The 15,832-nt window shown below is 42.8% G+C and overlaps 1 protein-coding gene across 3 annotated transcripts in view; it reads right to left on the bottom strand.

Annotated features, from left to right (window-relative positions):
• Positions 1-15,832, bottom strand: part of LOC108157428 — a 62,000-nt gene that overhangs the window by 29,742 nt on the left and 16,426 nt on the right. The window contains exon 2 of one of the 3 annotated variants that reach the window (XM_033389459.1): positions 5,698-5,752. The exons of the other annotated variants lie outside the window; for them this stretch is intronic. Within the exon in view, the coding sequence (XP_033245350.1) occupies positions 5,713-5,752 (40 nt within the window). The 3' untranslated portion in view covers positions 5,698-5,712. Of the gene's footprint in view, positions 1-5,697; positions 5,753-15,832 lie in introns of those variants that run through there. 3 annotated transcript variants of the gene reach the window in all.

Raw genomic sequence — 15,832 nt, forward strand, 5'->3', positions numbered from 1 at the left:
CGACATTGAGATGCGTTTTGTGCGAAAATTGTGGCTGTGTGTCTCTTGGGTCGGGGCCCTTCCTTAGGCCTCTGGAACTGCAGCACTTTCCAAACTGTCAAGATCTTGGCATTGCTTGTAAATTTCATTGCAAAAATTAGCAAAAATCTTCTCTTTTGGGAAAGTTCCCAGAGAAACGAACTAACCGAAAACTTTCTTGCAAAACTTGACATTTGCCATGCGTTGGGCATTCCGAATCTATTTAGATGCGCGCGCACAAAACTTCAGCTGCAAGCCATGTTTAGAATATCTAAATAGGAACATCTAACCGGAGGCGCAGGGCCGGAGAATGTGGTTCATTTGGTCACTGGAGCACTGCTACGGGTACTGTACTGCCGTGCCATCCCACTCACACAGCACCCATCTGCCTGCCGTCTCCCTCTCCATCGCTGGGGCTACACGGCCACGGCAACGGCAACGGCAACGCAAATTGAAATGGCAGAGAACGCGAGCCGCAAAAGGCAAATAACAAATTGCTTCGCTCCCTCTGGCCACACTCCACCACTCCGCTCCACGCCGCTCCACTCGGTGTACTCCTCGCTTGGCTGCTGCTGCTTGTGGCATGCAAATTGAGCGCCAGACGCCAACGCAACATCAGCGGCAACTCCAGATATAACAACAACAGCAGCACCTCTACCGCCTGCCTCTATTGTTGCGGTAGGGCAACGCAATTACAAACGAACTTCGGTGTCCGCTTTTGGCATGCAGCAAAAAAAAGAGCAGATTGGGGGCTGGCTTTCGCGCACCGAAGATTGTATACGCTGCCTGGTCAAAGGCCTCCACAGAGGTAGCTCAGAAGATCTTAAGACCAGAAAAAGGCATGATTTTCGATTTTAGGAAGTGGCTTAATATAAATTTAACAAACTGGTTATAAGAGAGAGAGAGAGACAGAGAGGTGGTGCTACTACAAGTCCTTTATTGCTAAGCCACACTGGAAAAGGGAGGCAAAGAGGGGGAGAGATTTAATCCACCTACATGGGTGTTGGGTAAATAATTTGGAGCTATAAATATTATTATTGTTCTTCTTTTTCTTCTTAAAAAACAAAAATAAATTTAGTATCCCCGAAGTTTCTCAACTAAAAATCAGAAGTGCTTTAAATAGCTTTTTATTTAAATGTTTCGTTTATTTTATTTGAATATAACCTTCAAATCTTTTCCACTGGACAGTCATTATTTTTAACGATATTTTAGAACGATGTTTTTTTTTCCTCTTTGTGTAGCTTGTTTAAGTGTTTCGATCCGACTGATTTTGATACGTGATCTGCCTACAAACGAATCAAAGCTAATTGCTGAGTCTTTCCAGAAATCGTTCGTAGAGGGGAAACAAGCGGAAAGAAGCTCTCGACAAACATGTGACCAAAATGATAAGAACCCTCTTCTGAAAGGGTATGCAAAAAATGTGGAGATTTTTGCCCGGAATTGTCGTTGAGTGGCTGCTGCCGGCTCCGACGAACTGTTGCTGTGGCGGTTCCCCTTGAAAAAGGTGAAAGCAAAAGTTATGTTCTATTTGTTTCACCTGAAAAGCAACAATAACAAAGCGAAAACAGAAACAGCGCAGGGCGGTCTCTGGTAGGTGGTAGGGGGGCATCTGCTATAAAAAAAAAACTTGAAAAAAAGCCATGTAATTTTCCAGCAAAGAGTCCCCAGTCCACGGCTGTCTGTCAGCCAGTCGTCATTCAGGGGGATAAAAGCGGTTCACGGTTTCGCGCACGATTTGAGTAAAAGCAAAAGCTGCTAAAACTCTCAAATTGTTTTATGGTTTGCTGCAATCGAGAAAGACAGCGAGAAAGAAAAGGGCTCCATATCCATCTCCAAAAGGAAAGTGGTCCAAAACAGATGGCAACCCTGAAATGGTTGGGAATGGGAATGAGACGGAACAGTGGAGGAGATGGAGGTATATGGTATATGGTACGGTATATAGGGCACCACAAGGGATTATTTTCTTCGGGTATTCATTTATTCTAAACTCAATCCCTCTCTCTCATATCCCTCTCTCATTAGAGAGCCTCATCCGCTCCCTGTTGGTTCGTGTGGGCAGACTCTTATCGCAGCTTAAAGCATGGCGGAAGTTAACAGTAAATAAAGCTGCAAATTCACTCGGCGCTCTCTTCGCTCCCTTCGCCGGCTGCCAAGTGCTTCGTTATGTAAGGTGACGCACGCTCAGGCGGTTAAGTGTGCACCCACTCCCACCGCTGAGAGTCATTCAGGAAGGAGATTATAAAGCGGGCATTACTTCAAAAATAAACCGTGTGATGTCACTGCGTCAAAGCTGTTGATCTTACGGAGATAGCACTATGGCGGAAATGCGGTAAGGCTTGAAGAGAGGACTACACTTAAAGCTATTTTTAGTGGAGGGCTTTCCCATCTTAGAGCGAAAGAATTGCAGTGAACTATCCCTCGAGTGCACAGCCATAGCTTCCTTCAAGGAACCCCAGAGACCGTACAAATTGCTGGCTTTCCCCAGGCGTTTTTGATTAATTTGTTAACAATATTAATCTTGTACGATCTGTTCAAAATGATGAGTATTTATTTGCCGGTTATACAGGTTATCGACCCGAGACAAGTCTCCCCGTCGAGTGTCTCTGAAACTCAAGACAAAAGAGTTTTCACTTTAAAAGTAGGAAATCCTTACCACTTTCCTTGACTTGCTTTTGATCAGGCAGAGATAGAGATAAGCCGATCAACGATTGAAAACAAAAGCCTCAGCCAATTATTAAATTTAAATAAAATATTGTGATTACCAAAAGACAACAGCAGCAGAGACTGGCCAGAGACATGATTACCATTAGGCAGCAGAGCAGCATTGTGGCCAGCCAGAGATCCATCTAGCAGCCAATTAGGTTGCAAAAATATGGTCGACAAATCACCAATAAACAGAGACGCAGATACAGAGATACAGGCAGAGAGTCAGAGACAGCGATCGGCAGATACGATTCGAATTTTCCTCGATGAAAACGAAGCATGCAAATCCAATAATGTTTCCTGCCTGGGATACGTCATTAGGCTGCTGCACCCGCACCGTAAATACATGAATACCCATACCCACAGCATACCCCCCGCGGCAGTGCTGCCCCTCGCCCCACTCTCCCAATCAATCGACCAAATATTGTACATTTTTGAAAGTGAAATTTTCTTCGTGTCTCAACGAGTTTTTTGTGTTTTTGTTTTTGTTTCTGTTTCTGTGTTTGGGATGCTGGGGGAGCTTCGGAGCTGACGCTGATGATGACGTTGATGAACAAACAAACAAAGCAACACGTTTTCTACCCTCACCGCTCCACGCCGATCTCTGCCCCATGATCTTTCCTCCCCACTTGACCACTTGACGACGTCTGTCAACGGCAAATGAAAGTGTTGGCTCTCTGGAGATGACGATCGTCGTCATGATCATGATGAAAAGGGGGCGGCGAGTGAGGAGGCGGCAGAGGCAGAGGCATTTGTGTGCTTGGATGTTGCGGGTGCCAGTGCCACTCATAAGTTTTTATTACCACACAGATACACACACACACACACACACGGCAAACACCTCAGACCTATAAGTTTATGATTTTTCTTCATCATTCGAAAGAGAGGCAGAAAGAAAGAAAGAAAGAAGAAAGTGAACCCCGCCTGAATTGCGGCCCCCCAGCAACGTGGGGTCCCACGCTTCAGGTTGCAGATTTTGAGCACAAGTTTCGGCCAACAAATTAATTGCCAATTAAGTGCTTTTGATAATCACATTCGATTTGCTTAAAACAAAACTAAAATAAAAAAATAAAAATGTACATGCATAATAAAAATATCTTTAAAGAGGGCTTTTAACTCTCTAGGGATTAAAGGGATTGAAAGTTTTGAAAAGATTTGAGATTTTGCAATGAATAGCAGTTGAATAGTTGAGGACTTTGTACTTTGGCGATAATTGGTGCATCGAATTGGTAATTATACTCATTTCATTTGAATATTCTTCAACACAATAGATTTGCCATAAAGAATTTCAGAAGTTTAACGGCAGAAAGGTGGGAAAAAGATACTAATTGCAGATTAAGTGGGGATGGAGAGAGTCGAGAATAGATTCCGAGAATTTTCAAAGTAGGTTAAGACAGATATCGGTTCAAGCTTTAGCCATAAGCCAGTCGGAATGTCGAGGCACACGTGGCGCGACATCAGGATACCAGGTACTCAGGCAGAGGGGTGTCCTGTATATTTCCAAAGCCGTGGGGAAGTTTGTGCTCTTACATAATCTTAAATATATACTTATGCCCTTTTTGGCTGTTCTACAGATACAGATTCTTAGTTTGAATGGCATTCTTTCTTATTTAATTATAATTCAGCTCAAAATGCTACACACTTTATAATTATATCTTTGACAATCACTCTGTAAATTCTTTAAACCATTACGAAGCCCCTTCTGAATCCACAGATCTATTACCAAAAGTCTTGCAGCAGTCCCCCATCCACTCAAGTGTCTGTCCCACTTGGGTGGTGTTCCTCTCTCCACTCGCAGGCCTCCATCGTTCTTCGCACATGATTGCATGATTGAGCAAAGTAATTGATCGGCGACTGATCCACGCGAGGGATTTTCGATTACATGACACACCAAAACAAACACCAGACTCATCCGCACCGAAAAGTATTCCATGTAAAAAAGATTGAATAAATATTAACAAATTGAATCAACGTTTACGAGGCTTTTTTCAATTGAAAGGTAAGAAGGAGGGCTGGCCCCTCCTCCCCGTTGACAGTTTGACTTTTACTTTCCAAATTGTCGGTGCAACATCAAGTGGCAAAGTGTGGCAGGGAGCATGGGGTAGGGGGGCATGGGGCATGCTGTGTGGAGACCGTATAGAGAGGAGGTTTCTATACAGCTCCTCTCTTGTGGTTTGCTTTGTAATTATTTCATTGAGTCGCTTTTTCTGTGTGTCGTTGTTGTCGCTGAAGCGTCTCAATTGATCGACTGCCACACGGCACTCGAGAAAGTTTTTTTGTATTTTATTTTTCAGATATTTCTCCACTGTGTTTCTTTTTTCTCTTCTGAATATTTTAGGGGTACTTGTAATTGATCAATACGATGCTTGAGTACATCCGTCTTTCCATCAAAAAGGCGCAGAGAAAAAATTCCGAAAAAAACAACTTTTGATTTTCAGAAACCGCAGTCGCCAATTTTAATTATCAATCTTTCGCTGGCATCTCACTCTCCATTTCTCTCTCTCTCTCTCCAAAAAGCATATAATTAAACCATTTTTTGTATCTGCCACTTTTTCCCCCAAATTTGACTTTGACTTTGGGCAGAACCATCAGCAAAAGTACCTCAAAACAAAAGAAAACAAAAGTCGGAAAACAAAAGTGAATGTCGGGTGCCGATGGAGAGACACCGAAGCGAATAAAGTCATGAACTTTGTATCTGACAGATACAATTGTATCCACAAATTGCTTGTAATTAAAAACTGTCGTTTGAGTCTCCGAGTCTCATTATGTCTCTCCGCCACTTTCAGTTAAGTTTTGTTTTTCATTTCCAGTCACTTTTATGGGTCGTCGGAGCTGATCATCTGACAATGTTTAAGAATAATAGAGAGTGGGAGGAACAATCTCGCAGGCGAGATCTAATTGCTCTTTTATATCTTAGATCTTTGAAATCAGCAAAAAAAACCCAAAACCCAACACAAAAGTATTTTGAGAAACTTACTCAGAAAAGTCACGTTAGTCTTTAAGGAGAACAAGTTGAAATATTAGTACATACCTGAAAGGAAAACAGATACAAAAAATGATTAGAAATGTGTATAAATAAACAATAAATAAATATATGTAAAGGCTTATGGGGTTCCGATCGTAAGACCATTCGTTTAATAGATTACTTTTTACGCTTCCATCAAACGTGCATTCAAATAAGGATACTTTCTTTTATTTTTCTTTTCATTATTTTTAGCTTCTATAATTTATGAACCATCAAATCTCTTACAAGTAATCTCTTACATCTTTTATTGATCAATTGTGGTTTTTGAAAATATATACAAATGTATGTAAGGAACTTAAGACATTTCGTCTTACGTACGGCTTTTCTTGGATTAGGAAAGTGTGTAATTTTGGTGTTTTATCATAAAATATAATTATCTGAAAGTATTAGACAAGGCTTTTTTTGGCGAATTTTTTGAGTAGGAGTCTCCCGGGTAGAGAGCTTTTAGTAAAGAGAGAGAGAATGAAACAGAGAGGTTGTGGGCTCTCATTGAGTGTATGAGATATTCACCCTTAAGTGCTAAGCCACAATGGGAGAGAATTGACTTGCTCATGAAATTCTTTAATTTCTTTCTATGTTTCCTTTGTCATTTTCCATATTTAATCTCTAGATTCTTTCTCCATTTACCTCCACTTGAACTCTGGAGTATTCATACAGAAATGTCCCAAAATATACGAATGAAGAATGAACTATGAACTACATACGAGTACATATGTATGTTCCATTTGTAAATTGCTTTTCTCATTAACTCCAAAATCCCTCTAAGTCCCGTTGATAACCCTTCTAATATGACACCCGTAAGCTACACATTAGACCTCCAGTTAGCACAGTAATCCGAAATATAAGGCCCCAAATTACTCACAACTGGAGCACGCTGTCAACGGAGCAGACTCCATTAAATTGGCCAGCAAAAATAAGATATACAATATAGTTCAAGGCACCTGTCAAATGCCTCAAAACGAACAAAAAGTCCGCTTGGGCTCAAGGCAATCGCCGCTAAAAGTTCCAGTTAGCTAGGCATCGCGACATGAAAAAGTTTCTGCCGCTCTTCATCTGCAAAAAATAAAAAACAAAACCTGGGTCAAAATCTCCCCCACCGACCGACCGAGAGACTGCCTGTGGGGCTGGGGCTTCTCCTTCTATCTGCCTCTCCAATGACTGTTTTGACCCAGTTTGTGCATGTAGTTTCGGCCAAGACCGAGAGCGCCTTGACAAACAATTAAGGCAACAAAAAAACACACAAAAAAGGTGAATAACCACCCACGACTGACACGGGTCTGGGTCTGGTCGGGTCTGGGTCTGGGGCTTGAGCTTCAGCTTCAGCTCGCGGCATGTGACGGAAGTGACCTTGTCAATGGATTTTTGTGCGGACTGGTTTTAGATAGGGGTCGCGGGGTCTCTTCCGATATCTGCCGATCAGTTAAGGCACGAGGCCTGCCAGGGGCCAATGAACTTTGAGAAAATTTTCATAATTTTTCTCCTGCGGAAAAATTTGCATTCGATGTGAGGTAATAAATATCCAGCCGTTCGGCTTCGGCTCCTAAGCTCTGGCCATCGATCGTCTATAAGCCACCTCTCATTCTCTGTCTGTCTCTCTGTCTCTCTCTCTCTCCCTTTCTCCCTCTGTCCCGGCAGACCACCTCCCCCTACACTCTCCGTGCTCTCTCCATGCACTCTCCTCCTCTCAGGTGCATTCACATTTGAATTTCAATTTCAAATTGAACGAAACGAAACGAATCGAATCGAAACGGAATAAGAGAAACACATACAAAATCGCATGCGAGAAAAATGAAATCAAGTCAAAATTATGCGCATAAGTTGCGCACAGTTCGAGGGGGGGCGGGGGAAGAGTGGGGGGGGGGGGGCTATATCTCTACCATATAGCGGCACATACTCGTCTGTGGCCGTTATGGCTGCAGAAATTTATCATCCCATGGCTCGGATCGAATTGCGGGGTCCAGAGCCAGAGCCAGAGCCAGAGCCAGGGCAGAGAGCAGAGCTCTACAGAGGCAAAGCCAGCCAGAGAAAGGTGCAACAAGTGGCAGCTACAAAGTGGTTAAGGCAGCTGCCGCTGCCGCTGCCACTGCTGCTGCCACAAAATGCCTCGAATACTTTATTGATTTCATAGCACATTTGCCAGGAATTTCCACCATCTGTCTGTGTGTCTCTGAGTGCATCTCATTTGGGGCTCATGGAACGGGGAGTTCAAGAAAAATTTTCAAACAAAAATTCACAAAACGAAACGGAAGTTCAATGGGAGGATGCGTTGCAAAAATTGCTTGGGAAATTGTTGCAGCATTTCGTTCCGTTTTATTATCGTTTGCGGAAATTGTTAAAACTTCGGGCTGGGCAAAATTATTTGCACTGCTGCACAGGTAGATACAAATCTATCTGTGAGTACTGGAATATATTGAAGAGTTTTCTAGCTATTATTATTAATTATAAAACCACCAAGCTGCAGATTGAATCATGCCATGGAGCCATGAATCGATGGAGGGTCACATATGTTCATCAAAGAGGATTTGTGTTTTTACTATCCCAACTTTCATTTGAAACAGAAATACTTCATTCGAATTTAAAGCTTAGGCGATCCTTGAATGAAGTATTTATCCCTTACCTTCCCCTTTATTCCGAAATGGAATCTATGGAAAAAAATCTTAAATGTTTCCCAAAACATTTTATTCGAAAAAACAGAAGGTACTCGTATTTGACTTCAAATCGGAACAATTTTGTTATACTATTGTAGACACTATTTGTAGAGCTTATATGAATGAAATCTTTTTATTGTTTGTTTTTTATTTAGAATCAATTCTGACAATAGTTTTATTCCATATTGGATTCCCTTCTATTAGAAAAAATGATAAATTGTTTGAAAGATGGGTGAAAACAATATATTATCGAAATCGAACCCTTTTTATAGTACGATCTTCGTCTCTTTTTTTAAACAAACAAACAAATGCAATCCTTAAACTCTTTGGATTCCCAAATTACAATAAATAATACAAAAAAAAGCACTTGTTAGATTTCGCATACTGATATATCTCTTCCTAAGAGTAAGGTTCCCCCCCCCCCCCCCCCCTTCCCCTAACCCCACACACTCTCTTCATTTCCTGCGTATTTCACTTCACGCATTTTGCTCTCATAATTGCAGACTTCATCAGAAAACTCATCGCTCGAGACCCCCCCCCACGAAACCCTCGAAGACCGAGCAGAAAGCGGCTCTTGCCACTTGCCCAAAAACTGAAGAAAAGAAATATTTCTTTCATTTTGGCCTTTTTGCCGGCTATGCTGTGGCTGCTTTCTTTGCAACATTTCAGCAGAGTTTTGCGGCAGCTTCGTTAACGTTTACTTTCTCCTTCGATGTGTACTTTTTCCTGCAGTCTTTTTTCGGTACGACTACGAGTATTGCTTTTTCCATCTCGCAACCAGTTGGGTGCACAGGTTCAGGTTCAGGTCCGTTTGCTGGTGGACGTTTGCTTATCTCGGGCTTGAATTTTTTATGTCTGTCTTTCCGTTTTTTACTTTTTTACTTTTATACTTTTGGGAAAGCCAAACGGCATCTTCAACGCCACAGCTAAGGTTGTGGCAAGTGGCGTTGCCTGGCGAGCGAGCGGCTGAGGCAGAGGCAGAGGCTGAGACTGAGGCAAAAGTATCTGCGATTGTTATCAACTAAATGGTGTTAAAGTGCGTGAGAAACACAATATGAAGTCTGGAGTCGAGACCAGTCTCGTAGGATGCACTCTGCTCGGGCCCCCGGAAGAGTCAGACCGGAGACACAGAGACACAGAGAGAGAGAGAGAGAGTGTGTGTGGGGGCACTGCAACTTTTACCCTGTTATACAACACGTGGAAAAGGGCAATGGCAGTGGCAATGCCCCCCAGTTCGTAATGATCGTACAACTTTTCTTCAAGTGCCCCTCAACCCCAACCTGCGCATGTAACGTGAAGAAAGGGACATGCAACATGCCACAGACCAAATGTGTAACGAAACTTTACTAAAACCATAAAAGAGGGGCTGACTTGTGGGATATCGGATATTATAGATAGATGCAGACGTGGATGATACTAAAACAGGCCTTGAGAGGGACAGATGGCAAAACAACTGATCCACAGATATCGAAGAAACTAAGGGACTAACGGAAGAAAAGTGGCATAGATGGATAGATAGAAATGCCAAGAATAAAATAGAAAATATTCTAAAATTACAGATATATCCTTAGGTTTAAGCTGGAGTATGCATTCTCTATACTGTTAAAGATCTCTGAGATCTAGGTACAGTATATTCATCTAATGTTCAGGTTAACTTTTTGGGTAAACATTCTCCTAAGTAAAACAGAAAATTAGAAGCATAGCATGTACAAAAGTCTGAAGTGGTATATATCCTATCCGATCCGAAAAATAGTATATATATTCATTCCTGATCAGCAATACTGACTGTCCGAATCTCGATCATTCTTAAAGCCAGAATAAAGAAAACGTAGCTAGTTCCCTTTCTCTCTCTCACCATTAGCTGGCCCAAACGTATAAGAAATAAATGAAGGCATAAACCATCGACTAAGTTCATATATAAATTGATCACAGCTGTCCATCAGAGAGGTGAAAACTCCAGTAAATTTCAATCAACAAAACTACAAGATCCCAACTCTTTGTGCCCCGAAACTGAAACCCAAACCCAAACTTAAACTTAAACACACAGTCTCTAACAGGAATACACTAAACAGCATTTTGTTCGTTGTTATTTTTCGGCTTTAAGCGCGTGCCACTTGCATAATAACAATAACACGAAAGACAGCCACAAAAATAACAAGTGCAACAAAAATGTTGATAAACATTTCAGCAGCAACCGAGCCGTAATGAGCAACAAATTGAATTTGTAATTGAAGTGTTTGACGGAGCGTTGAAGCGTCGCATTCATGGGGCTTGCAGCGAGTACGAGTATACCCTGACAGAGAGAGAGAGAGCGGGAGAGAGGGAGAGCGATGGAGAGAGAAATTATAAAGGGGAACAACATACATCCAGGACTCTTCTAGATCGGAATCCAGTGTCAAATGATATAGTCTTCGATGGAAGTCCCTCAGTTCTAGAGCTCTGCTAATGGAGAGGATTCATCAGGATTTAGGATCAGAAAACTATATAATACTCTTCTAGAGTATCACAATCTTCGGCCCCCAGAAACCCGCCTTTCTTTCCTTGTTTTTCCTCCGTTTTGTTGTTATTATTTGTGTGTCTGTTTGTCTGTCCGACTGCTTGGCTGTTGATCCAACTGCCATGCAACATTTTCCCGCCGCCCCATGCCACATCTGGTGTAATCAGCGTGCGTGCATTCGAGTGGCGCCGCCTCAAGTGGGTGGGAGGAGGTGCGGCCGGCAAAGCTCCAATCAGAAATTCGGGGCTTTATACAATTTGTGGGATTTGTGTATTTGTGTATTGCGATAGAGGCAAGAGAGGAGAGGCCCAAAGAGTGCACTTAAATGGCTAAGCCGTAGACGAATTGGGGTTATCATCATATAGCATATACCATATACCATAAATACTTGGTGGATGCTTAGGCAATGATGTATGACCGTCTAACATTTCGTTAAACGATACAGCAAGCCAGTGGCTAAAAGGTAATTGCACTACAGGCCTCGCCGCGATCTGGTTACACTTTGAATTAAAGATCTTAGATTCAGGTTTCATTCGGGAATCGTCACTCGTTGCTCCCCTTTTTTAGCAAACTTTTAGCACTCGATTGGCACTTGCCATGAGGACAAAAACATCGTGCATCATCTACAGATCGAGAGTTACTCGCAAACAAACCCCCAGCAGAAGACAACAGAAAAGTCGGGCCCGAATCGGGTGTTAATTCAATTACGATGGGGCTAATAACTAATATGCATAGGAAGATCGGATTGAGTGCTAAATGAACACGGAATCGGGGTGCAAATGTATGTGATGGTATCTGCTGCCGTATCTGATGGATGCTTTCGTTTCCAGAGAGCCTCCAATAACAACTATGTGCTTGCGTAATTAGCGCCTAGAGGCGATGGGCGGCTCCCTCCCGGAGATGGAGAGGTGGAGTGGTAGAGAGATGGGGCGATCTGGCAGATGAAAATGAAAAGAAAGCCTCAACTGAAACTGTGGCGGGCACGAGTACGAGTACGTGCCCCGCCCGACACTTGACAAAACTTCAGAGATTCCCCGAAAGCAGGCACAAAGGCTAAGACATAATGAATGGCTGACTGAACGACTGAATGACTGAATTATTATTATGATTACTATGAGGAGACACAATTGATTTGGCATGCAGTCTGGAGGGAGAGACAGACAGACCCTAGCCGATCTGAGCGCTGTGGAAAATTGAATTTGTTGGAGAATTTCAGTTTCGGAATTGGAATTGGAATCGGAATTGGAATTGGAGAGAGATTTCACTTTGTTTGCCACAGACAGCGTAAACAAACTAAAACTCTAGGAAAAAAAGAGACCAAAGCAAAGTAAAGAAAACTTTCCAACAAAAAAAGAGAAAAATTAATCAAATGATGACGAGCCGAGCAGCCGCCACGAGCCGGTGTTCATCTCCTCAGATCCCAGCTCCCAGCTCTCAGATCGCAGATCCCAGATCTTTTGTCTATCCATGGGTTATGGCAGAAAGGAAGGGGGACACAGATTGTTAGATCGTAGCTGGTGCTTCTACAACTTCCGCTACAAGCCGACAACATTGTTGCAAATATCTGTGGTATGTATCTGCACTGCGATCGAGGGCAACAATTTGGTTTTACTTTTTGTTTACTGTTTGCACTTTGGATCTCTTGGCAGGGAAATTTGCTGGCGGCTTGTAGCCCAAGTCGAATGGGTGGAGGAGGCATGCCACATAGAATCTCACTAGGATAGAGCAAGAAAGAGAGATGTAGTCAGCTCAGTTCCTCTGAGAGAGAGAGAGAGTAACAAAATCTATTCTATACTTAATCGAAACAGAGAGATCTGTGATCAGGAGGAGTATGTGGCAGATAATCTTAAGAAATGATTCTTCCTGGGTGTCTTTATCCATTGAAACATATCGAGAACAATCTATTCCCACAAAAAGAAGCTCGAATGACTGTCAAATCGTGGCCGTGAATTCATTTCTCTCATTTAGATTAGGGCCCCAGAAATAATCAATTCATTTCCCATTTGGAAACTCGCGATCCGAAACCAATGTGGAGACCACCAGGAGGGCATCGTCATCATCGTCGTCTCATCCTCAGCGCAAGGGGGGCCCGTTGGGCGGTGGAGAGACAGCTACTACTACTACGAGTACTACCTCTGCTCTGTTCTCTGTGCTCTGTGCTCTGTTTATTTACGATCATTGGGAGATCGGCGGCGGCATTGGGCAACGCGGTGGAACACGCAGCGTGCCATTAAATCGTTTAAATGGTTTCCTTGGCACTTCATAATTTGCCGATCAGAGAGCAAGCCCCAAGTCCCAAATTGCCACCGTGTCCCATCGCCCATCGCCAATCGCCCATCTCCGTTGGCATCTCTCGCTCTACCTCTCCCTCTCCCATCGGGGAAGGAATCTTTGCGTGTGGGCGTTGCCCATTTCCCCCTTGTGGAACGTTCGATCTGGCAGCAGTCTCCGCATCCTCGGCTGCCCACTGAGACAGAGACAGCAGGGAGCGGACAGGATTGCTGATCCAAGGGGAGCAATGCATCGCCATCGCCATCGCCATAGACATCGGCATTGGCATCGGCCATTGCATCTTGGCTTTAAGCTGCATCCCCACCTCAATCTTTGGCCGCAACTCCAACTGGAAGTCCGACTCGGACTCGGACTCCGAGATTGCGAATGGCAATTAATTGTATATTATTTTCGCGTCGTTTATTTACAGCAAATTAGCAGAATTGCAATTTTTCTTCAACAGTAAATTATTGTTATTGCCATGGCGAATGCCCATGACGCAGATCGCAGACTGAAAGAGAGAGTATCATCGAGAGGATATTATGAGGCACTTTTCTCAACGCACGAAACGCATTTCAAACGAAAGTAACAAATAAGTAAGAAAGAGTTTTTTTTGTGAAGGATAATTAAGTGTGCGAGAAGAGAGGAGTAATCTAATAGGTGCTTAAAGCACTTAACTGCGCAAATTAGCAAACGAGTAGGGAATCTGTTCATTTCCAGACGCCGAAGTTCATATACCCTGGATGATAAAGGAGGGCCGCATCTCTCTCATGTACCTCTAGTGCTAAGCCACACTGGAAGAGAGAGAGGCAGAGAGATCAGTTCTGGCATCTTTAGCTTGTACTGCTAAGCCACACTGGAAGAGAGTGAGAGTAACGGAGAGCAATCGTTTATGTACGAGTATGTACTTAATGAGATTACTTTATGAGTGTACTTAATGTACTTAATGAATACTGATGCATATTTAAAGGATACCCCCTGGAAGTGTGTAAAGAGTATGGACATCCCAGGAGCTCGTCAAGTTCTTCAACTTAAATTATCAGAATCATTATCTATCAATTAAGCAATTAAACAAATACATATGTACGAGCTTGTACATGGAGCCACGACAGATACCTCGAGAATTGAAACCACTTTTAACGCTCTGTTAGTTTTGGGCAGAAGAAAGCATTCCATTTGGCTTCCATTTCATTTCCAGCACTTTCCTTGATAATTGAACGTGTTCCGCAGAGGTCTCTCAACACTCTCAGACTCCACTCCGTTCGAAAAGTTTCCCTTCTCCTCAGCGACGGCGCTCCAATGCACACAGACAACAAGCGAGAGCAGATGGACAGAGGCGGACAGGGAGACGGAGACGGACCAGCCGACGATGCGGAAATCAAAAGTGTGGCCAGGCCGAAAGCAAACGAAAGCCACGGCTGTGGAAAAAGGTAAGGTCTTTCATTGTTGTCATTTGATTATCGATTGCTGTCGCCGTTGCCGTTGCCGAGACATTTTCTCGCCACTACTTTTCCATTTTCCAGTAGCACTGACTATTTGCACTTTCATTTTCAATTAAGTGTGGCTTTGAACGACACAAAACCTGATTGAAATTTGAATGTTAAGGCCCCCCGCCCTCCCACTGTCGATCCACTCTTTCCACTTGTTTTCCAATTTGTGTAGGCCTTCAGGGCAATTTCCGTCGTTTTATGTCGAAAGGAAACCCAACAGCCAAGTGCAGAATGAGGGTTTTAGTGTTTACGCATTCAAGTCGCTTACTTCCTCGTTTGCATAATAATTTTCTGGCCAGGTCCGGATGGCTCTCTGAGCGCTAATTAGAAGTACGACGAGAGCGCATCAGAAGTGCCACAAGAAGAACCTCAAGTTGGCTTAAATTTTGCGTGACTTAATTAAGAGCCAAAGCCCAGAGCCCAGAGCCTAATTACATCATCCGCAGACCTCCTATCCTCCACTTCTTGCCATGATTTTCGTGGCTGGGAAAGTAAAGCTATACGAGTGTACGATTTTCTCTTGCCCGATTCGCATCTTGTTCAGGGGCCTGGAACGTGGCTCAGGGATTGAGTGTGGTCAGTGCCATTACGACTGCCATATAACCACATATACTCGTCTACCCTCAAGAAGGTGAGGTAATAATCTAGCTGGAAGTCAGAAATGTTATAAGAACTTCGGGTCCACAAAGGGGCAGATAACATATAACATTAGGATATAATTGAGTAGATGAACTCTATCGGAAAGGGCGATATTTGTCTATCTTTCCTACACACCCTGCGGAAAAAAACCCTTGCTAAGAAATAAATATGAAATTAGATTAAATATACAAATATCTTAAAAATTTCTATTACATTTAAATACAAATATTTTATATTTCCATTAAAGTACTTTTTAATAAATTTAATTTCTATTTAATTCCACTCTATTTGTTTTTAAGAACTGTACGTGATGCAGCAGCACCACTCGGTCGGTGCCTGGGATCTTCGGCTTGGGGTCGCCTTCTACCGCTTCTGATTGATGGTGCACTCATAACAATCTGTGTTTATTTTCCATTGATAAACCAAAATATTTTCATTAGCCTCAAAAACCCCAACTGAAAATCCAATTAAATATGATTTGAAAGCTCGAAATAATATTTTTACGTATTCGCATTCCTTTGACTAATTTTTTGGTGTTTTT

The sequence above is a fragment of the Drosophila miranda genome, chromosome 2, assembly GCF_003369915.1.
Source record: "Drosophila miranda strain MSH22 chromosome 2, D.miranda_PacBio2.1, whole genome shotgun sequence".
Classification (NCBI taxonomy): Eukaryota; Metazoa; Arthropoda; class Insecta; order Diptera; family Drosophilidae; genus Drosophila; species Drosophila miranda.